A 24,748-nucleotide genomic window follows, 5' to 3' on the forward strand; every position below is an offset into this window, starting at 1 on the left:
CTTCTCCCTTACTCTTCTTCTTTTTTCCTTTTCCTGCCCCCCCCCCTTATTTAAAAACTATATCCTCTCGATTTGAGTATACACTTATAATGGGTACATTGCATTCTATAGTTCATTTTCCTAGTACTGCACATGTGGCACACTAATGGACTCTGGGCCCTTATGCTTCATCTTGGCTGCGGGTTTGACTGATTACATATGCTGTACTGGAGCCGTCATTTGATACTTTCATATCATACGCTTTTTACTGTATTATTGTAAAATGTCAATAATCATATATCCAAACTAAAAAATGCCTCAGGCTTGGTGGTCAGTAGGGGTAGAATAATGACCCCATCGTAAGGGTCAGTGAGAGGAGTACTGCCGCATCATTGGGATCAGTCGGAGAAATAGTGTCCCATCATTTGGGTCAGCGGGAGGAATAGTGCCCCGTCATTAGGGTAAGTGGCAGGAATAGTGCCCCATCGTTGGGGTCAGCGGGATGAATAGTGCCCCATCATTGGGGTCAGTCGGAGAAATAGTGTCCCATCATTTGGGTCAGCGGGAGGAATAGTGCCCCATCATTGGTATCAGTGGGAGGAATAGTGCCCCATCATTGGTATCAGTGGGAAGAATAGTGCCTCATCGTTGGGGACAGCGTGATGAATAGTGCCCCATCATTGGGGTCAGTCGGAGAAATAGTGTCCCATCGTTTGGGTCAGCGGGAGGAATAGTGCCCCATCATTGGTATCAGTAGGAGGAATAGTGCCTCATCGTTGGGGTCAGCGGGATGAATATTGCCCCATGGTTGGGGTCAGTTGGAGAAATAGTGTCCCATCATTTGGGTCAGTGGGAGGAATAGTGCCCCTTCTTTAGTGTAAGTGGGAAGAATAGTGCTCCATCGTTGGGGTCAGCGGGAGGAATAGTGCCCCATCATTAAGGTCAGCGGGAGGAATAGTGCCCCATCATTGGGGTCAGTGGGAGGAATAGTGTCCCATCATTGGTGTCAGTGGGAGAAATAGTGCCCCATCGTTGGGGTCAGTGGGAGAAATAGTGCCCCAATGTTGGTATCAGTGAAAGGTATAATGTCCCATCAATGGTGTCAGTAGGAGGAATGATGCCTCATATTAGTAGGAGAGAAAGTTCCTCAGATAAAGGCAAGCAAAGGGCCGCATTTGGTCCGCAGGCCACAGTTGGAGACCAATGCTCTAGGCAGTCACACGCTTTAAAGTAGGAGTTCTATTAATCCCCAAAATGTCTGTATTCTTTGATTTATGTGACCTGTCTTCAGAAAAAATACACATTTATTTGGTAATAAATACACATTTATTGTGCTTGTAACTTTGGTTTTTCAATTCAGTTTTGGCATGACACTATCAGCTGCAATCACATCAAGCAATCATTTAAAGGTCAAGTACCAAAAGGAGTTCAGCTTCAAATTTTGATAGTTATTAAGTTGTTTAGCTGTGTCTCTTCTGTTCAGACTTGCTGCAGGTTCTCCGTGACTGTCTGCAGGATGAATTGGAGGAGGCAAGCCTAGATGCCAGCTGCCTGCTCTTCACCCACTGTGAAGTGGCCAACTTACTCGACACTTCAGCATTCCACTCCCTGGTCACCAAGGTGCGCTGCTGCCTGCCATTACCTAACCAACACCTATTATAGGTGGAACTTCAGCCTGTCATTTCCTGACTGTCATCTATTATGGGTGGGGTTATAACTTTCTGTTGGGAGGTGATAATAGTGTGGATCGTTTACTATGGCCTTGACTTTGGAGTGAAATGGTGGTACATGACAAAGGACATTGTTTGGTATGAAACATGTTGCAGCGGCAAATGGTCAAAGACAGTTAATATAAAACCCCACTTTCCATTTTGTGATTAAAACACCTTCTTTTTTTCTTAACTCCCTTCTAGATCAGCTAAATATTTTGCAATAAATTGATCAATGATCAAACTCTTGTCATGGAGGCTGCCATTGATGACCTCTCCATCTGAACATTCTTGTTTCCTGGCTGTAATGCTCAACCTCTTTCTTCAATATCGTAATCAGCTTTTCTCAACCCTTTTACCCCAGAGGATCCCTTGACATAGGTTTCATGTCTTGGGGGACCCCAGCTAAAACTAAATAATTGGAGTGAGAGGGAAGAATGTTTGTTACATTTATGGTCAGTGTATGTTTCCTGTACAGAGGTGATCAGAACGCCACTATCAGATAAAAAGATGGTTGGTGTCATACTGCTGGCTCTTCCAAGTGGCATTGGGTCCAGGAATATGGAGGCACTATCAGGTGAAAGATCCATGAGCCACATTCAAAGAACTCCTATCAACCTCTGGAGAAACCCTAGGGTTGAAACTCAGTACAAAGTTACTAACAGAGGAGGTAATTTCCAAATAGGGAGCATTCCTGAAAGTGTGACCATAGTGATGACAGACCATGCAACTGCTCTGGTTTCCAACAATGTTTAGCTACACATTGATTTATACATTTTAGTAAAATGACCGTATAATTAGTTTTGGAAAAACTTCACAATTGCTATTAGAGCAATTATTATTTTGTATTGTAAAACGATGGAGATTGGAGAGTACAGGGCTCCTAAATTGTTTTGCTATGGGGCACCATCACACATAGCACCCTGAAGGTTCCATAGAGATTTAAAGATGGGTTACTGTTCAGAGAAATTACAACAGATATGTCTAATTTTGATGTGTCCTCCTTATAATGTGCAGGAAGAAGACTTACCAAGGTTCTCCGAAAGCTTAGAACTGGAACAGCTGCAGGACGAGGTATCAGAATTGAGGCAAGAGGTCCGGCGTCTGAAGGTGAGTGTTAGCACAGGAGGGTCATTTAGAGCACCTTTAGTTTTGACGTTATTGCTGCAAAGAGGTAGGTAGGTAGCTTAACTAGATTGAGGAAAAGTATTTTCACCTATGTTCAAATTGGGGAAATTTAACTTTACTTCCTTTCCCAGAGACACAGGACAAAACAAGGACATTTTTTCAGCATATCATTGAGTGGAATTGTTTTTTATTTTAATTCATTTAGGTTTCTTTGAATTTTTAGGCACTGCTGGTAGAAGTGGAAACCAGTAAGAAAGTGACAGAAGAGGAACTCCAAAGGATGAACCAGGTGAGCACAATCTTCTCAAGCCTTAAAGCCAAACTCAAGCAAAAACATACTATTTAGTTATAAACAGAGCATAGAAGGCACCTTTTTGGGTGTGTTTATTGCTTTCTTGGTCAGGGAGATTTTAACTTACGCCCTCATCAAAAATATTTTATAAACTGGAGTTAGGTTGTAATACGAGTCTCAGGAAACAGGTCTGAAATCTTAATATATCAAACCTGGACATTTTTTAGAAAGTCCTTGGACTCCTGTCTGAGAATCGCTGTCTTCACAACAAATTAGACGTGGCAGACGCAGCCCAGCAACAGGCTCACAGTGCTGAACATGACTACGAGGAGGTCATTCATCTTCTGGAAGCTGAAATTACGGAGCTTAAGAAACAGTTGTCAGGGAAGAAGATGATGACTCTGGAAGTCAACGAGGTAAGAGAATATTAATGTATCTTCCAGGGGCGGACTGACCATTTGGAAACTTGGGCACTGCCCGAGGGCCCGGGGTCAGTAGGGGGCCCCATGAGATGCCCCTGGTACCTTTTTCATAGGCTTTTTTGAGTTTGGGTAAGGACACAGGGGCCCCATGATCCCCTAGTGTCCGGGGGCCCCATGAGTTGTCAGTCTGCCCCTGGTATCTTCACATACCAATGTCAGTTATCTTTGGGCATTCACAAGTATTCAGTTAAAGTAAACATACTAGGAGGGAACAATTATGCAAATTTAGGTCAAACCGTGGTAAAAGAAAGCACACATTGTATTGGGTTACTGGCAACTGGTGTTTTTTGGTCTTTGGGCATGGTCTATCAAACTGAGTAGGTTAAAAAGCTGACCTCCCTTGGATGACCCAAGTCTACTGGCTTGTACACACTATCCTATAGCATTTACATAAATATTGGCATTTCTTTTTGAATCTTTTACAATGCCTTTGGATAAAAAATGACTCAGTCCTATTGTAATCTCAACTGCAGCTGTTATTGCAAATAGAAATCAGTATTGTTTTCACACATTTAGAGGTCAGGCTTGCAGACCAGTAGCTATAGCAGTAGAGAGGCTGGATAAGTGCAGAAGCAGGTTACCCTGGTGGAAGACATGGGTTCACCCCAGGTGCAGAGTCTTGGAACTAACTGGTGTACACCAAAGCTCCCGATGGTGAAGAAGGGTTTTGCTGTATGTTAGTAGCAAGTCACGGTCCTCAGGATTGCCCACCAGGAGGTGAGCAAGCCAGGGTCCAGTAGCAGATATAGCAGGTAGGGATCAAGCAGAAATGTAGTAAGTAAATAAGCCAAAGGTCATAAACAAGTGGTCGCAGGTTGGGATTAAGCAGAAGCGTAGTTAAGGAACAAGCCAAAGGTCAACAACGTGTGGTAGGGGAGATACGGATGGCAGCAGGAGTGAAAAGAGCGAGATGTTGGAGATATTAGATGGAGACCACAATAATTTGGAAAACAGGAAGTGCAAAGGCATGGCTAAAATAGGAGGTTCATGGTAGGAGCAAATGGTTCAAGGTTCAAAAGAAAATCATGGTTCAAGGCAAGATCTTCAAGGATTTGTCCAGTAAGCTATCCAGAATCCCAGGTGACTCAGCAAGAAAAGACATCACCAGACACAGCAGAGGGCACAGATTCAGACCCTGGTCCTGACAATTGTATCCCATACCAACATACGAAAAATACCCATGAAGGCAGAAAGCCATGACTAAAAAGCATAGAGCAAACTACAAAGGCTTGTAATAAATGATATATTTAAAAACTAAATTACTTCTAGAGTTAAGTCATTCATTTAGGAAATGATTTAAATGGTGTCCCCTTTTTAGGGTTTGGATTTAAACAGACGGTTATCATTGTCAGATTGTCAGTTGCGTAAATCTGAAATCACTCGCAAACACCTGGAAGTGTCTAATAAGAAACTCCTCAACTTTGTACAGGTAAGTTTGATAACTATACTAAGATAATTATTTAAGAGGTTATTGAATAAATTAGCGTGTCACCCAATGTATGGTCTCCATTCAGTAGCCAAAAGAGGCATACAAAAAAGGGGGTTGTGAAAAGAGATTCACAGAAAAGCGGCTACATAATGAACAGAACGTGACACTCAGGAAATAATTTCCAAAAATTCTGCTTTATTACACATATATAGATATGACATATGGGCATTTGCCCTGGTTTACCATCACCTCAGTATGAGACAATACACACAGACCTAAAACCATTTAAAATGACACCAGAACTGGTCTAAATGTGTGTGTACAGCAGGAAAAATGGCTACATGAGTCTAGTGTCCCTGCAGCACAAACACATAGGTGAACACTTCCCTAGGGAGGTGTATCCAAAAATTATGCCATGGGCATACCAAAATGGAGGATATAAGGGATTAAGCAGTAACCATTATGGCAAATCCCTATCAAGGAATCCAAAAATTATGCTATAATGTGTATATCACATGTATGCAATTGAGCAAGCACAATATGCGTCAAAAAGGAGAGTAGCAGGCCTCAGGCCTATATGAAGAAAGACATAAATGTCAAATATATTATACAATACATTCCTGTGCCGGCACAAGTGGTTGGGGCCCATTCATCTGTAAAATAGATAGCTGTTTCCTAAAGCTCTTAGATGGAAATATGCCCCATTTATTTCCAGGATGGAGGAAAAGATGCACACAGCAGCATTCTGCTTGAAATGGTTTCTTCACCACTGCATGTGGACTATACACCACTATTTGTAGGAAAAGATACGACACATCCCAAAGACTCTTCTGCCTGTTGAGATATATATGATGGTATATCTTGTTTCCTATACTTAGCACCATGATGTCCCCATCCTGTAGTGAAACAAACAATATGTGGAAAGTCACTGACAGAGCTAACACTCTATGGAAGATATATAGGTCATATAGATCACAGAGGACCATATATCTAATGTCCTGTAACGATCCACTCACCACCTGTGCTATGGATAACAGGAATGAAAGAAAAGTCCTTCGTAGGTACTGCCATACAGGGCCAAGGCGGCCAAGGAACCACCGCTGACATCCGCCGATATACCGCGGGTTCCAGCCCCTTCTCGGCGCTTGTGCTGCTTAAGCTTGCCTCATGGCTTGTGAAGATGGCTTCCTCCCTATGGGTCAGCGTGCGTTCCACCTAGTGCGCATGACCGGAAGTGACGTATCTGACGTATGACGTCAACGCGTTTCGCCGATGGGCGTATCTCACTCAGCTTCGTCAGGACCAATGCTCAATGGTGCACCTTCTATTGACCAAATTATTGCTCTGTACATCTTCCCCACCAGTCTACATCTCCACACGTTTGTCTTCTACCAGATGATCTACACTGCTCAAAAAAATAAAGGAACACTTTTTAATCAGAGTATAGCATCAAGTCAATTAAACGTCTGGGATATTGATTTGGTCAGTTAAGTAGTAGAGGGGGTTGTTAATCAGTTTTGGCTGCTTTGGTGTTCATTCAATTAACAACAGGTGCACTAGATGGGTAACAATGAGATTACCCCCAAAACAGGAATGGTTATACAGGTGGAGGTCACTGACATTTTGTTCCCTACTCATCTTTTCTGACTGTTTTCACTAGTTTTACACCTCAGACTGTCCAGGAGCTCAGTGATGCCCTGGTCCAGATCTGGGAGGAAATCCCCCAGGACACCATCCGTCATCTCATTAGGCGCATGCCCCAACGTTGTCAGGCATGCATACAAGCACGTGGGGGCCATACAAACTACTGAGGACCATTCTGAGTTGTTGCAATGACATTTCAGCAAAATGGACTCGCCTGCTGCATTATTTTTTCACTTTAATTTTCAGGGTGTCTTTGAATTCAGTCCTCTGTAGGTTGATCATTTTAATTTACAAAAAACAATGGAGCATCCTTATGTTCCTAACACATTACCCCGTCCATATCAGTATAGATATCAAGCAGGAGATTTTTCCCCATTGAGATCTGATGGGTTTTCAAAATGTTTATTTAAAAATTATGAGCAGCATATATCACTGTCCTTCCTATACAGTCTACCTTAACGCATCTCAACTGGTCTTCCTCACTCCACCATGAATATATGCCATGGTACATATCTAACATCACTAACATTCCTTATCCCTTCATCTTTCACCTTCTCTTAAATAATCTACATCTTTATCCACTATACTCTTCTATACTTATGTCTCCTACTATACACCTCCACCTCCTATCTTCTTTAACCTGTTGGAAATGTTTATTTTTGACTTTTTTCAGGTAGCTTTCTGTGAGTTCACACAATGTTTTTTTTTTTTCTTGAAGAAAATTCAGACACTTCTAACTTCAGTCCAGCTACATGATGAGAAAAGGTATGGTTTGTTTCCTTTACCATTATCACTTTGCACATTTATTGCTGTGCTTGTGCCATATTTATTCAGATAGAACATGGATGCAGGACGTGGCGGGGTTGCAGAGGCTTCTAGCTTGTGAAAAAACCTTCCCCAGGGGCGGACTGACCATTCGAGCACTCTGGCACTGCCGAGGGCCCGGGGTCAGTAGGGGGCCCCATGAAATGCCCCTGGTACCTTTTTTTTATAGGCTTTTTTGGGTGTGCTTTGAGTCTAGGCAAGGACACAGGGGCCCCATGATCCTCTATTGCCCAGGGGCCCCATGAGTTGTCAGTCTGCCCCTGCTTCCAACCTTTACTTGCAGCCTTACATCAAGAAGCTTAGAAATGACCTACCTTCAGATCATTTGAATCCACTGGATTAAATTACATTCACTTTGACATCCTCTAAAAAAAACCTTTGTAATAACTTTCCATGTTGTTTTTGCTATTATACAGGAGTACAGCCCTGGCCAAAAGTTTTGAGAATGACACAAATATTAATTTTCAGAGTCTGCTGCTTCAGCATTTTAGACCTTTTTGTCAGATGTTACTATGGAATACTGAAGTGTAATTACAAGCATTTGATAAGTGTCAAGGGCTGTTATTGACAATGACATTGAGTTTATGCAGTCAGTATTTACAGTGTTGACTCTTCTTTTTCAAGGCCGCAGCAATTCGCTCTGGCATGCTGCAAATCAACTTTTGGGCCACATCCTGACCGATGGCAGCCCATTTTTGCATAATCAATGCTTGGACTTTGTCAGAATTTGTGGGTTTTTTATTGTTCACCTGCCTCTTGAGCATCGACCACAAGTTCTCAATGGGATTAGGGTCTGGGGAGTTTCCTGGCCATGGACCCAAAATTTTGATGTTTTGTTCCCCAAGCCACTTAGTTATCACTTTTACCTTATGGCAAGGTGCTCCATCATGCTGGAAAAGGCATTGTTCATCACCAAACTGGATGGTTGAGAGAAGTTGCTCTCAGAGGATGTTTTTGTATCATTCTTCATTCATGGCTGTGTTCTTAGGCAAAATTGTGAGTGAGTCCACTCCCTTGTCTGAGAAGCACCCCACACATGAATGGTCTCAGATTGCTTCACTGATGGCATGACACAGGACTGATGGTAGCACTTACCTTTCTTCTCCAGACAAGGTTTTTTCCAGATGCTCCAAACAATCAGAAAGGGGATTCATCAGAAAAAAATGACTTTACCCCAGTCCTCAGCAGTCCAATCCCTGTACCTTTTGCAGAATATCAGTCTGTCCATGATATTTTTCCTGGAGAGAAGTGACTTCTTTGCTGCCCTTAACACCAGGCCATCCTTCAAAAGTCTTCGCCTCACTGTGAGTGCAGATGCCCTCACACCTGCCTGCTGCCATTCCTGAGCAAGTTCTTCACTGGTGGTGCCCCAATCCCGCAGCTGAATCAACTTTAGGAGATGGTCCTGATGCATGCTGGACTTTCCTGGGCACCCTGAAGCCTTCTTCACAACCACTGAACCTCTTTTCTTGAAGTTCTCGATGATCCAGTTGATTTAGGTGCAATCTTAGTAGCAATTTTGCCTGTGAATCCCTTTTTGTGCAAAGCAATGATGACTGCACAAGTTTCCTTGCAGGTAACCATGGTTAACAGAGGAAGAACGATGATTTAAAGCACCGCCCTTCTTTTAAAGCTTCCAGTCTTTTATTCAAACTCCATGAGCATGACAGAGTGATCTCCAGCCTTGTCCTCATCAACACTGACTCCCGTGTTAACAAGAGAATCACTGACATGATCTCAGCTGGTCCTTTTGTGGCAGGGCTGAAATGCAGTGCAATTTTTTTTTTTTGGATGAAGTTAATTTTTATGGCAAAGATGGACTTTGCAATTAATTGCAATTCATCTGATCACTCTTCATAACATTCTGGAGTATATGCAAATTGCCATTATAAAAACTGAGGCAGCAGACATTGGGCAAATGAATATTTGCGTAATTCTCAAAACGTTTGGCCACGGCTGTAGTTATATTTGTTGTACCAGACTCTACAACCTGATTGTGCTATTGCCTTTACATCTACCAACAACTATCAGACACTATAATATTGGGGCTTGCACAATAGGATACAAATTGAATGGCTTGTTTAGGTTTGAGCCCATATTTCATAGCATTGGTAATATCTATCCATCCATCCATCTATCTATCCAGTTGTATCTGACCCTTGGCGATTGCATGGACTGTCACTCGTAAGCAACTTTTTTCCATGAATTCTCTTAGCAATTATTTTACAGGGTAGGTTGCCAGGTCTTTCCCCAACCCCCACCATGCAGGAGATCCTGCATGGAAGGGGATGAAGCTAGGACAATTTAGACAGGAGTCTATTAACCTACCAGCATGTCTTTGGACCCGGAGAAAACCCACGCAAGCACAGGGAGAACATGCAAACTCCATGCAGGGGGTGCCATGGTCGGGAATTGAACCCATGACCCATTTACTGCAAGGCAGATGTGCTAACCACTAAGCCACTGTGCCGCCCCGTTGGTAATATATGCACCCTAAATGTTTCTTTTTCTCTTTCTTGTAGGTGTGAAGGTCTGGAGAGGAGCTATGATGGCAATGCTTTGAATGCCTGCTTGCCCTCTGCACAGGTGCTGGCTACAGAAGTCAGTGATATCCTAGAATCTTGTAATGGTAAGATACCCATGTGTAATCTATCTATGACCTGTAAACATTCCACTTTGATGAAGCAATGAATTAAACAAAAAATTATTTCTCCTTAGTGTGCTTAGTTTTAACCATTAGCCGCCGGCCAATGGCCGTTTGGCGACCGGCAATATACCTCAGGGATCCAGGTGGACGCCATATGGCGTCCTCCCGGGCATGCGCAGTTTGCGTGCCTGCAGAGTCGCACAGTGGCACGATCTGTCACCGGCCGTGTACGAGGTGACAGATCTGAGTACCGGCCCCATTGCCAGTACCATGTGACTTGCTGTGACCAATCACAGCAGGTCACATGACAGTTGTATACAATGGATGGCTTCATTCATGCCATCCGTTGTATACTAGTGTGCCTAGCTGTGAATGGTCACAGCAATCACATGCACAAGCAGGGCCAATCACAGCCCAGCTGTGTCATGTGATTAGCCGTGGCCAAATCACAGCTAAGCACAAAAAAAAAAAAACCTGAATGAATCGATGTCATTCAGGTAAATGCTTGCTTATAGCAAAGTAATTCTTTGCTATAAGCAAATTGGGGAAGTGATCGGTATTTTTTTTTTTTTTTACACAAAGTAGTACAATGTTACTATGGTAACATTGTACTACTTTGGCCATAGTGAAATATGAAAAAGAAATCTTAAAAAAAGAAAAAAAAAAAAATTATATACAGTATATACACCGTCAGTGTCCCTGATCACCGCCATGCCAGTTATATGATGACACTGTACTGCACTGGTGACAATATGTAAAAAAAACATAGTGAAAATAATAAAATAATTTTTTTAATTTTTTAATTTTCCGAAAAATTATGACAAAAAAATACAACTTCAAAAAACTCGCCATGCCTCTTATAAAATACATTGGACTGTCTACATTGCAAAAAGAGGTCATTTGGAGGATATCTGTACTGTTCTGACATTTGGGGGATATCTGTACTGTTCTGACATTCTTGGACCTCAAGAAATTAGATTGGCTGTCAGTACTTCAGGATTGATCAATATTCAGATCTATACCATAGTTTGTGAACTCTATAGCTTTCCTACAAACTAAAAATTACATCCTAATTTGGGTTATTTTCACCAAAGACATGTAGTAGAATACATCTCGGCCTAAATTTATGAAGAACAATTCTTTATTTGCAAACTTTTATAACAGAAACAAAGAAAAACGTGTTCATTTTTCAAAATTTTCGGGTTTTTTTTGTTAATTTGGCAAAAAATAAAAATCCCAGCGGTGATTAAATACCACCAAAAGAAAGCTCTAGTTGTGTGAAGAAAATGATAAAATTTTAGTTTGGGTACAATGTTGTATGACCGCGCAATTGTCAGATTGTAAGCTCGTAAGAGTAGGGCCCTCTTACCCCTCGTACGTTGTTTGTTGTTGTTGTACTGTGCCATGTATTACAAAATAATATAAGTGGTGAAGCGCTCAACTTAAATAATCAAAAAAACTAGTGCATTAACCCCATATGTAAATATTACATCCCTGGTGATATAATGATAAACAAATAATACTTCTTAAGCTATGAAAATATACAAATAATAATAAATAAAAAACTAGTGCAATATCCTCATATATGCATAATATATCCCTGGTGGTGTAGTGATGAACGACTAATATCTCTTAAACTGTGCAAAAGTGATACTTAAATACAATTAATTGAACCAATTTAAATAAAGTATTAATTACAATAAATTAGATAGTGATGCCACACTGTGCAAAAACATAGGAAAGTGTTCAAATAATGTCACTCCATGCTGCAATAGTGCTCTTTGTGAAAATCTTGACGTGACTCCCCTCAATAATAGCCAAAATGCCCCCTCACCTTCCACATTTGACCCTTGCGGGTCACAGAGCTTTTTATATATATATATATCTCTGCCAGATATTATTCTCCTCCACTGCCTCCACCGACCATGATCATGATCCTCCTCCAGGCAGGATCCTGAAGAAGCCACGTGATCGTGGCGCAACGCGTCGACGTATTTCCGGTCATAGGGGTGACGTACTTCCGGTTCCGGGTTCGGACGCCATCTTTGGACACCTGTATACACCCATAGTACATGGGAACTGCTTCACTTTATTGGAGGACATGTGAGTGTAATGTTTCATTGTACCGTTGAAGTGCATTAAACAGTGTTGCACTATGGAGGTTTGCTTTTGTTTTCCATATGCGCCCTGTGTTTGAGTCCATTTTGTGAGGGTTATTGGAGTGTAACTTACTGCCTGGAGGAGGATCTTGGTCGGTGGAGGCAGTGGAGGAGAATAATATCTGGCAGAGTCCGTCTGGTGAGGGGAGGTATTGGAGTGTAACTTACTGCCTGGAGGAGGATCATGGTCGGTGGAGGCAGTGGAGGAGAATAATATCTGGCAGAGATATATATATATATAAAAAGCTCTGTGACCCGCAAGGGTCGAATGTGGAAGGTGAGGGGGCATTTTGGCTATTATTGAGGGGAGTCACGTCAAGATTTTCACGAAGAGCACTATTGCAGCATGGAGTGACATTATTTGAACACTTTCCTATGTTTTTGCACAGTGTGGCATCACTATCTAATTTATTGTAATTAATACTTTATTTAAATTGGTTCAATTAATTGTATTTAAGTATCACTTTTGCACAGTTTAAGAGATATTAGTCGTTCATCACTACACCACCAGGGATATATTATGCATATATGAGGATATTGCACTAGTTTTTTATTTATTATTATTTGTATATTTTCATAGCTTAAGAGGTATTATTTGTTTATCATTATATCACCAGGGATGTAATATTTACATATGGGGTTAATGCACTCGTTTTTTTGATTATTTAAGTTGAGCGCTTCACCACTTATATTATTTTGTTTCACATATCTTGCGGTATAGAGAATAGGTGTTAGCAGCTTACTCACTAGGTTCTGTGGAGCGCAGGGGGATTTCTGTATATCTATATCTGTGCCATGTATTGTCCCCCCTATTGTACAGCGCTGAGCAAACCCTTTGGCGCTATATAAACTCGTAGTAATAATAATAATAATAATTCAAAATGTGAGAGCGCTGAAACCTGAAAAATGGCCTGGGCAGGAAGGGGGTAAAAGTGCCCGGTATTGAAATGGTTAAAGAATATCCAAATCCAAGAAAAAAATTCAATATATTGTAGCTTACCAGTCCTTAGATGTGCCGGCAGCATTAGTTTTCCTTATTCAGCCTAAGAACATTTTCAGCATGTTCAGAAAATACCTGTTGATCCTGCCAGAATTGCCATGTCCATGTGAGCTGCACTTTCCAAACTATCTTCTGTAAACTACATATTCCCTGACCCCAATATAGGAAGACGTGTTTGTATTCAGGAGAGCCGTCTATAGTGACAGCCATGGTTCCGTCATGGATACGGTGTGGTGAGTGAATGTTGTCACCTTGGGACAGGAAGTGTGTTACTAGCAGGATCACGGGGTGAAAAGAAAGGGGGGAAAAAAGCCTAAAAAAATAAATCCAATGCAGCCACCACATCTAAGGACTGATGAGCTTTAATATATTACGTTTTTGTCCTTGGGTTGCAATCCCCTTGAATATTGGTTTGGCAACCTTTGCACACGAAAAGGAGGGCACAGCTACAGTCCCACACATGCGTTGGCTTTGTAAACAACCTCTCTTTCGAATTAACATGTCTCTGGCCTTGAATATTACATTGTGGTACTTCAATTCTACATCTAATGAAGCTTTCTATACACTAGTAGAATTTTGTTCATATTTTTTTTTTTTTTCGTTTTAAGAACATTTGTTTGATTTTCTAATGTGGGGTCAAATCGATGTTGAAAGGACCAGGATGGAAATTGTTTCTCCAACAAACAAATTTCTAACAGTGTATTTGGTTTTTGTTCCATAAAGTCCATGTGTTCCAAAATAAAATGTTAAAAGCAAATGACATTTGGAATGAGATTTGTCAAGCTGTTGAATGTATGGAGAAATTTCTGACAAATTTCGTAAGGAACATTTATGCAGGCCATAGATGGTTCGAAAATCTGCCGATTATGCCGATTGTTCGTTCAATAAACGAAATATCGGTCGGTCTTATAGCCGACATAACCACCAATGATAATGAAAATCGGCCATAGACGGGTCGAACATCGGCCGATTTTTCAGCCGAAAATAAAATTGGCCGATTTTCGGATCGTTAGTGGGCTAATTGTTCGGCCGTTTTTCGGTATTTTGGCAGATTTTTTTTTATCGGTAAAGTTGGAAAAAAATTGGCCGATTTTGCCGATCGGCCAATTTTCGCGGCAATGATGAGCAAATCGGCCGATCTTTTTACCGATAAAAAAATCTGCGCATGAGCAGTGACCTGCAAGAGGAAGACAAAAAGAAGAAGAAAAAAGAAGAAGAGGATGAAGAAGAAGCAGAACAAGAAGAGGAAGAAGAGGAAGAAGAAGAGGAGGAAGAAGAGGAGGAAGAAGAGGAGGAAGAAGAGGATGAAGAAGAAGAGGATGAAGAAGAAGAGGATGAAGAAGAAGAGGATGAAGAAGAAGAGGATGAAGAAGAAGAGGATGAAGAAGAAGAAGAAGAAGAGGATGAAGAAGAAGAAGAAGAAGAGGATGAAGAGGATGAAGAGGATGAAGAAGATGAAGAAGAAGAAGAGGATGAAGAAGAAGAGGAATTCCAGTCCGGCAAAAAATGTCCCTGCAGAGAGCTCCGCTATTTCTTTGACAGTTCTTTGTCATTTATAGCGGTTGCAACAATGTATCTATTTGTTTCCGAATAAAAACATCTGTATCCCAAATGGATACAAATACATTGTTGCAACCGCTATAAATGTCAAGGAACTGTCAAAGAAATAGCGGAGCTCTCTGCAGGGACACTTTTTGCCGACTGTAGACGGGATGAAAATCGGCCGATTTTTTTTTTACCGTTGCTGGTAACGTCGGCCGCTTGAACGACCGATTTTTCGTTTTTTTTTTAAAGAAAAATTGGCCGATTTTCGACCCATCTATGGCCTGCATTAGTCATGAAAAAACTGAATGAACTGCTTTCATTCATGTCAGCACTGGGGTTTTGCTCAATGATGTTCCTTTCTTTCCGGGTCACTGCACATGTGCATAAATTTTTCGTAAAATTGATCGTACGATTTGACCATCATTGAGGAGAAAATCGGTCGTTTTCCAAAAATTTTCCAACATGACCGATAATCCAAAAGTCCAAAAAAACACGAAAAACGGCCGACGAATTAACCCACTAACGGTACGAAAATCGTCTGAAAGAAAAATCGGCAGATTTTCGAACCATCTATGGCCTGTATTACTGGGAAATTTGGGGGGTGTAATCAGTGCAAGCACTGCTGGAAGTCCTGGGTAATCCTGCTATGGGGTAATGGTGGTAGCTTTGGCTGTATAAGGAAGATGAGCGTCGGGGTCCGTGGAGCACTGAGGGCAAGGCTTCCAAATAGACTGTAGCAGACTCTGTAGGTGAGAGAAGAAGAGAAGCGCCTCTAAGTGCAATATGTCTCTTTATTTAGGTATATAGGTAGGAACACTCACATAGATAGGATAAATAGAAGCACAAAAACCGTGGTTTATTGGTGACCAACAGTAAGGTGGGTATCCATGGTGAAGAGCTGTCATCTGTGTGGGGAAGTGAGAGGTCCGCGTGCCGCTGGAGCAGCGTGGTGGCTGGAGAGGAACAGCGGCGTTCCAGCGTGCATTCCACCCGGCCCTAAGGGAGGACGTGCACGCCGGCCGGCCTCACCGCTGTTCCCCTCCAGCCACCGCGCTGCTCCAGCGGCACGCGGACCTCTCACTACCCCACACAGATGACAGCTCTTCACCATGGATACCCTCCTTACTGTTGGTCACCAGTAAACCACGGTTTTTATGCTTCTATTTATCCTATCTATGTGAGTGTTCCTACCTATATACCTAAATAAAGAGACATATTGCACTTAGAGGCGCTTCTCTCCTTCTCTCATTACTGGGAAATTTTACTAGGGAATGGCCAACTTTTATCCTAAAAAAAAATGTGGTCTCTGTCGGCGGTGTAGCGTGGGTGGGGCCACAGGGGAGGTTGCCCCGGGTGCAAAATTCTTAAGGGTGCAAAATTAGTAATATAATAAACAGAATGATGCAGCGCTATTTTTACACATACAAATAATTATAAAATCAGTGGATACGGATCAATAAACATAAACGCATATACAGTTATAAAACTTACAAGTGCGTATTCCTTCCCTCTCAGCAGCGCAATAGGATCTCCTCCTACTATTATTTTTTACCTTGCAAAATTAGTAAGGCTTTGTTTTGAGAAGAGGTAGGAGATTGGTCTGTGTGTGTCCTCTTTTTCTGGTCCTCAGTGGCGTGTTCCCTCTTCTCTCCAACTTAGGCTGCGTGGGCTGCAGGCAGGGTTGGCTGGGTGGTTCTACATCAGAATGGGTGGAGTTGAGAAGAGTGAGCGGCGCACTCCCACTGAGTGAGTGGCAGCGCGCTGCTTGGAGTTCTAATGGTTCACGGGCTAGGGGGAGCAATTTTTGCCTTGCTTTGGGCGCTGGCAGTCCATGATACTCCAGTGGTTCCCATATCCCTCATGACAGCAAAGTTTGCGCAGAGCAGAACACACAAAGCTCCTACTACATCATGGGATCAAATCTTTTGGTCCTGGTTCAGACTAACATATACAAACAATAAGGTCATATAGTAGTGATTAGCATAAATAGCAGCCGAAATACAGTAATTTGCAACAGTTTTGGATGAGTGTCTGGTTGTTGTCATTTATGCATTTATGGCATAATAATAAAAATAATAATATTGTATTGCCATTTCAGCCTGCCCACTTTCATGTGCTGACCCCCAAAAGAACAGACGGCGGTCACATCAATCAGGGTGAGTTATGTCATCAGAAATACATAGACATTCGAGTGTAATGCTCAGTTTAGCTTAAATATAAAGGGTGTATATACAGTGGGGAAAATAATTATTTGATCCCCTGCAGATTTTATAAGTTTGCCCACTTACAAGGAAATTAAGGGTCTATAATTGTTATCATAGGTATATTTTAAATGATAGATACAGCATATCAACCAAAAACCAGAAAAAACACAATACAAATGTTGTAAATTGAGTTGCAGTTCAGTGATTAAATTAAGTATTTGATCCCCTACCAACCAACAATAATTCTGGCTCCTACAGACTGGCAATGCGCTCATGTGGTACACAGATTAGTCCTGTCAATTTAAGAAGATGCTCCTAACTCTTCATGTGTATAAAAGACACCTGTCCACAGAATCTCTTCCTTCCATTCAAACCTCACCACCATGGGCAAGACCAAAGAGCTGTCAAAGGATGTCATGGACAAGATTGTAGACATGCGCAAGGCTGGAATGGGCTACAAGACCATCAGCAAGAAGCTTGGTGAGGAGACAACTGTTGGAGCAATTATTTGCAAATGTAAGAAATAAAAAATGACCATTAGTCGCCCTCAGTCTGGAGCTCTATGCAAGATTTTGCCTCATGGGATAAGGATGATCATGAGAAAAATGAGGGATCAGCCCAGAACTACACAGGAGGAGCTTGTGAATGATCTCAAGGCAGTTGGGACCACAGTTACCAAACAAACCATTGGTAACACAATACACCACCATGGATTGAAATCCTGCAGCGCCTGCACGGTCCCCCTCCTCAAGAAGGCACATGTACAGGCACATCTGAAGTTTGCCAATGAACATCTAAATGATTCAGAGAAGGATTGGGAAAAAGTGATGTGGCCACATAAGACCAGAACCGAGCTCTTTGACATTAACTCAACTTGCTGCGTTTGGAGGAAAAAAAATGCTTACTATGAACCTAAGAACACATCCCTACAGTCAAGCACGGAGGAGGTGGAAACATTGTGAGTTGGGGCTGTGTCTGTGGTAAATGTACAGGCCGACTTTGTAGCATTGAGGGACCAATGGACGGAGCCATGTATTGTAAAATCTTGGAGGAGAACCTTATTGCCTCAGCCAGAACACTGAAGATGGGTCGTGAATGGGTCTTTCAGCATGACAGTGACCCAAAACAATGAGGATTACCCAAAACATACCACCAAGGCAACAAAGGAGTGGCTAAATAAGAAGCACATTAAGGTCATAGAGTGGCCTAGCCAGTCTGCAGACCTTAATCCTATAGACAATTTATGGAGGGAGCTGAAACTTCATGTTCGAAGCGACAGCCAAGAAACCTTAAGGATTTAGAGAAGATCTTTAAAGAGGAGTGGACCAAAATCCCTCCTGAGATGTGTGCAAACCTGGTGGCCAACTACAAGAAACGTCTTACCTCTGTGCTCGCCAACAAGGGTTCCTCCACCAAGTACTAAGACATGTTTTTCTTGGGGATCCAATACTTATTTTACTCACCGAACTTCAACTCGGTTTATAACATTTGTATTGTGTTTTTTTTTTATTTTTGGTTGATATTCTGTCCCTTTCATGTAAAATACACCTATGATAAAAATTATAGACCCTTCATTTCTTTGTAAGTGGGCAAACTTACAAAATCTGCAGGGGATCAAATAATTATTTTCCCCACTGTATATATACATTTTTAATTTTGTAGAAAAGCTGTTTTTATTTATTTATTGCTGTCTTATTGGGAACAATGATTCCCTTCCTGTCCTATAGACACTACAGGAAGTGAAAGTAAATATCTCCAAAGTTAAGGAAATCCTGTCCTAAACGATAAGTTCACCTTTTGTAACATGTTACACCCATATTCAGGGTGTAATATGTTATAAGTCCCGACATCCTTTGCAGCACCAGCTTGTAGTTCTCAATGACCTACCATGCAGGGGCGGACTGACTATTTGGGAACTCGGGCACTGCCCGAGGGCCTGGGGTCAGTAGGGGGCCCCATGAGATGCCCCTGGTACCTTTCATAGGCTTTTTTTGGGTGCGGGTGAGGACACAGGGGCCCCATGATCCCCTATTGCCCGGGGGCCCCATGAGTTGTCAGTCCGCCCCTGCTACCATGGTGCTGTTCAACGCTGTGGTAGTTCACAGAGTCTTCCTGTCAGCATATCTCCTTGTCCATTTATCCCGTACAGGCAAGCAGATATGTGGACAGGTCTGCAGGAGACCTGCATGGCACCAGTGATCTGCTGATGACTGGTGCAATGCTTTAGAGGCTCCAGAAACAAAAAATAATAAATGCACATTTTTTTTACCTGCAAAAAATGTGTTTTATTTTTTGTTAAAAGGTGAACTTATCCATTAACCCCTTGGTGCCGATGTCACACAAATATGCGGCCTCACAGAACTGGGCTTTTTTCTGTGGGTCACATATTTGCATATCTGTCTTGTTGCTGGGAGCACAATTGTCTCACAGCCTGTCTACACACATGACCATTTAGTACATATATACACACATGATACACACATGACAGTATTCCATGTAGCAGTGAAGTGTCGGCTCCCCCTAGGATGGGAAATGATGACATTAGCCCAGGACCCCGGGTGGTCGGCAGTCTCTGATCGGAGGATCGGTCCGTATATCTCCAGTACACACACTAGCACACACAATCCTCCAGCTGTAACAGAGAGCAGGCTAGTGACCGAATGGGGCGTGTCCTGCACTGGCCCCGCCTTCTTCCACACAGCTGGAGCCAATCAATAGGCGGGGGTGTGCTCTGGTTTCAGGGTTAACCCCATGTGAGTAGGATGATCGGGGCCAAATGTGTATGAGAGGGAAGAAGAGTAGTGCTGGTAGGCCGCCTGTCTTCACTTAGTGCCTCAGCCTGGACTCCGCACCCTGGCAGGAGCCGTCAGAGTCAAGCAGCACCTAGGAGGATGGCAGGTCATGGTGGTGACAGGAGGAGGAGAGGGGCGGACACTGGTCAGGGTGAGGGGAGCGGATGCTGATTGATCGCATGACCACGTCATGAATGATCCTTCAGCTGAGGGGAGGGGAGGCAGAGGGGGAGGAAGAAAGGACAGAGGAAGATGCCAGGTGTCTGGGGTAAGTGTTCCTCTCAGACTCAGTCCCCTGCAAGCGGGCCAGCGGCTGCTGGTCACTGTGGAGTTTTGTAACTGTCTTTTTTTTTTTTAGTTTCTCTGTCTGATTGCTTAATTCAGTTAATTTACATTTGGCTAATATATATTTTGTCTTTATTATTGGTGCTGGTGGCATCTTATGGCACTTACTTTTGCAAATTGAAAGAAATTTAGCAGTTTCATGTGTTGTTGATTTAATATTTTCTACTGTTTTTAATTTTTTTTTAGGGGGGGGGGCGCAAGTAGCTAGTCTTGCCTGGGGTGCAAAATAGTCCTGGCTGGGGAGTAAGCAGTAACGCAAGTCTGACAGACGCCTTAAATGTATAAAGGCATAGTCCTCCTTTTTTTAAAGAAAATAATAAGTTACTCATACTGATTAATGAAAAAAAATGTGCATTTATTATTATTTTGTATTAGAAACTGCAAAGTATTGCAGCCACAATCAGTGGCCCACAATGCTGTGGCTCCTGCAGATTTTGTCACCAGCTGCAGGCCTGTACAGAGGTACCAGATATTGTGCTCCATTGACAACCTCACGAGTCCCTCTGCTGCAGAGGCAGTTGGGATTTGTAAATGGTTTTCTTTTCCAATTCCTATGAATGAATGATGTAGCTGTGCAGGTGGAGTCACGTACAGCCATGCCAATTTCAAATAGTGAAAGGAGCCAGCAGTTGTATTGCTCTGATGGCTGAATTAAAATTTACTGTGCCAAGTCAGGTCATTGGTGTGCAGCTTCTCCTTTGCTGCTCCTCCATAGATACAGTACAATGAGTGAGCGTTGTCACCCTATAATAGGAAGTATGTTTCTGGCAGGATCACCAGATGATAATAAAGGCGTAAAAAAAGAAAACTAATGCAACTACCACATCTAATGATCAGTAAGCTGCAATATATTACATTTTTGTTCTTGGGTTTAGATACTGTTTAAGTAAGAGGAGCTGAAAACACAAAAAAGGCTTTAAATGAAACCTTTTTTTTTCCAACAGAACCTCCAGTGTGAGTTGGCATTCTCCGCCAAGAAGCACGCGGACGCACAGCCTTAGCTGCAGCGAGGAAGTGTTATACTCAGCCAAAAGCTCAAAGGACAAGCCAAAATAGATCAAAATGGCCTCTTGGACTGCTGGTGGGTATGGACTACAAAGAGACTCTTAAAGTGAGTACGATTAATGAGAGCAGGTATGTCACACTAGCCATCTTAAAACAGCATTTCCCAAAGAATGTGATTGTGGGTCCATGTCAAGAACTAATGAATGAACTAAAAAATGGAAAAATTAATGATTGGAAAAAATAATGATTGGAGAACTTATAAATGGACAACTAATGCCTGGAAAACTAATGGATGGATAACGAATGACTGGATAACTAACAAATGGACAACTTATGAATGGAAAATTAAAAAATGGAGGTCTAATGAATGGAAAACAAATGGATAATTAATGACTGGACAACTAACAAATGGACAACTAATGAATAGAAAACTAATGCATGGACAACTTATGAATGGAAAATTAAAAAATGGAGGTCTAATGAATGGAAAACAAATGGATAACTAATGAATGGACAACTAACAAATGGACAACTAATGAATAGAAAACTAATGCATGGACAACTTATGAATGGAAAATTAAAAAATGGAGGTCTAATGAATGGAAAACAAATGGATAACTAATGAATGGACAACTAACAAATGGACAACTAATGAATAGAAAACTAATGCATGGACAACTTATGAATGGAAAATTAAAAAATAGAGGTCTAATGAATGGATAACTAATGAATGGACAGCTATTGAATAAAAAACTAATGAATGGAGAACTTATGAATGGAGAACTACAGAACGTGCCAAATTTTTCACGACACTGACTATGGCACAGGCAAGTGATGTAAAAAAAAACCCCAAGGCAGCTGAAGCAGGGCCGTTTTTTGTTGGTTCAGGTTACTGGACTACTTTATGGTGGAAACAAGTTCAACAAAGTCCAACAAAAACTCGTAACGCCTAGATGTTCTGGTCCCTCTTATTCTATTCTCATGCTGTATTACCTGGTTATATAATCATAAGATAAACCTTCATCATGTCACTTGGACTGAACATTTCTCTAATAATCGTCTCCATTAGCAATAGACAGGTCACAGCTCTGAGATGTGGTTCCTGCGTTCCCTATTGCTCATCATATGTAATCAAAGTCAATTTGGAAAGGCTGACTTGTTTGAAGCTCTAGTCACTACCAAAACCCCAAAGTGTAAACATGTTTTTTTTTTATTATTTAATGTTGAAATAAAAAAGTAATTCTATGTATGGTATTTTGTAATGAAAACATCAGTTCTTGTGATGCTTTGAAGATGCTTTAAAATGGTGTTACTGCATGGAGGGTGGTAGGACTGTTACCCAGCAGTCTGTCGCAGGACTACAGAATCCCAAACACGGCTTAGAACAATGAGGACCCTTTCACATGAGACTTTACTGCTCTTTTGAAAAGAAACATGGGTTGAAGACAGTGGGACTGAATCACAAGCGAAAAGTTTGGCATGTGGTTGAGGCATGGTCCCATTGACTTCAATGGTTGTGTTTGGCAAGCAGTGCCACCTGCCAAACGTGACATGCTGAATTACATTTTCCATAACAGAAAGCAAACCATACCACCACAGCGATGTGGATGGACCTGAGCAGTCATCATGTTAATTTTAGGCAGGCAGTCAGGGGTTGGTAAAAACAGGTGACTGCCTTCCGTGTGAACTTAGGCTGGCCATACATTATACAATTTTCTTGCGATTTTTGGTTTAGATTTACCAAAAACCATATAATATGAGGTCAAACCTAACAACACTTTCAATTGTATACAGTTAGGCAGGCTCTTGCACTACAGGGTTGAAGGTAAATCTTAAGGAAATTGGGCAAAAATTGGACAGAAAATTGTATAGTGTATGGCCAGCCTTAGTCTCAGGGAACCACAGTCTTCAGATCTAAATACCACCTGGAGAACATTATTGGAAGGTGCTATTTTGCAACACCCCACTCTAATTGGCGATGTTATTGAGGCCTTGATGTTTGACTGCTTGCACTTGGTATGGAAGAGGGCGGGGCCGTGACCACACAAGTCAGATTATAGTAGCTACATGGAGGACCTGGTCACTGGGATGCAAGGAACAAAGTTGATGGGAAGTTTCTACAAAGAAAGGGCATGATCACTATACAAAGGTACTGGTATGACAAAGTTATACACCAGCTGAGGGATCATGAACACCTCCTTTGTCTGTGTTCTCTGTGTTCAGCTTAAAAGAAGCAATCCTCATTTAAGTGACATTTCTTGTATTTGTTGGTTGCACTTGCTTTCAAAGTGATCCAAGTATGCTGCTTATCCTCTCTAGTCTCTGTGCCCTTCTGTCTTTCAGGTGGAGGGGTTTATTCTTTCATCCTAGGTTAGAAGAAATACTGTGACCTGAATATATAGTGTATGCAGAGAGCAGGGCCAGGAAGAGGGGTAGGTAGAAGCGGTGGCCATCTTGGGAGCTTCAGCAGGGGTGGGGTGCAAAGAGTTAAGGATGTGCAGCGGGGGGTTGCAACTTTTGACTTTACTGCTGTGGGTGCCAAAGGACATTGTCCCAACATTGGCAGAGGGACAGCGATCCTGTCTTTGAACAAAAGAGATAATCACTAAAAACAGTAAAACACAGAGGAAAGCTACAAAAAAAACAATATATATATATATATATATAGTGTGTGTAAAAAAAAAAAAAAAAAAATATATATATATATATACACACACACACAAACACTGATTAGCCATAGCTTTATTACCACCCACCTAATATTGAGTATTTCCCCCTTCTGCCCCAAACACAGCCCTGAACGACTGAAGTATGGATCCCTCTAGACCTCTGAATGTATGCTCTGGCACCAAGCCGTTAGTAGCAGATCCTTTAAGTCCTGTAAGGTGCAAGGTGGGGCCTCCATGGATCAGACTTGTTTTTCTAGCACATCCTGCAGATGCTCAATTGGATTGAGATCTAGAGAAGCTGGAGGCCAAGTCATCACCTCAAACTTGTTGTGTTCCTCAGGCCGTTCTTGAACCATTTTTGTAGTGTGGCAGGATGCACTATCCTGCTGAAAGAGACCAATACCATCAGGGAATACCGTTTCCATGAAGGGGTGTACTTGATCATCAACATTGTTTAGGTAGGTAGTACATGTCTAAGTAACATCCACATGAATGGCAGAATCACAGTTTCCCAGCAGAACATTGCCAAAGCATCACACAGCCTCTGCCAGGTTACTTTCTTCCCATACTGCACCCTGGTGCCATCTCTTCAAGGTAAATGACGCACATCCACCCGGCATATACATGATGTAAAAGAAAATGTGATCCATCAGACCAGCTCACCTTCTTCCAGTGCTCCGTGGTCCAATTCTGATGCTCACGTGCCCATTTTAGGCACTTTTGGCTGTGGAGATGGGTCAGCACATGCACCCTGACTGGTCTGCAGCTACTCAGCCCCATATACAATAAACTGCAATGCCCATTTTTTCTTTTTTCAACACAATAATTGCAGTGACAACATGTTTACTGTAATCTCCTCTGGGTCCCCCGCCAGCACTCCGGGCTCCAGTAAGC

At 42.0% G+C, this 24,748-nt stretch overlaps 1 protein-coding gene across 4 annotated transcripts in view; it reads left to right on the forward strand.

The window, feature by feature from the left end:
* LOC149448898 (syntaxin-binding protein 4-like) overlaps positions 1 to 22,439 on the forward strand; it is a 103,874-nt gene extending 81,435 nt beyond the window's left edge. For all 4 annotated transcript variants that reach the window (XM_089694099.1, XM_089694101.1, XM_089694100.1 and 1 more), the window contains exons 14-22: positions 1,463 to 1,599; positions 2,706 to 2,798; positions 3,040 to 3,105; positions 3,336 to 3,524; positions 4,909 to 5,019; positions 7,382 to 7,428; positions 10,011 to 10,117; positions 16,938 to 16,995; positions 21,125 to 22,439. In XM_089694099.1, coding sequence (XP_089550225.1) covers positions 1,463 to 1,599; positions 2,706 to 2,798; positions 3,040 to 3,105; positions 3,336 to 3,524; positions 4,909 to 5,019; positions 7,382 to 7,428; positions 10,011 to 10,117; positions 16,938 to 16,995; positions 21,125 to 21,236 — 920 coding nt within the window. In that variant the 3' untranslated portion in view covers positions 21,237 to 22,439. The remainder of the gene's footprint in view (positions 1 to 1,462; positions 1,600 to 2,705; positions 2,799 to 3,039; positions 3,106 to 3,335; positions 3,525 to 4,908; positions 5,020 to 7,381; positions 7,429 to 10,010; positions 10,118 to 16,937; positions 16,996 to 21,124) is intronic.
* Positions 22,440 to 24,748: the final 2,309 nt, after the last annotated feature.

The sequence above is a fragment of the Staurois parvus genome, unplaced genomic scaffold (genome assembly GCF_062004578.1).
Source record: "Staurois parvus isolate SC_StPar_1 unplaced genomic scaffold, SC_StPar_1.0 ptg000649l, whole genome shotgun sequence".
Lineage (NCBI taxonomy): Eukaryota > Metazoa > Chordata > Amphibia > Anura > Ranidae > Staurois > Staurois parvus.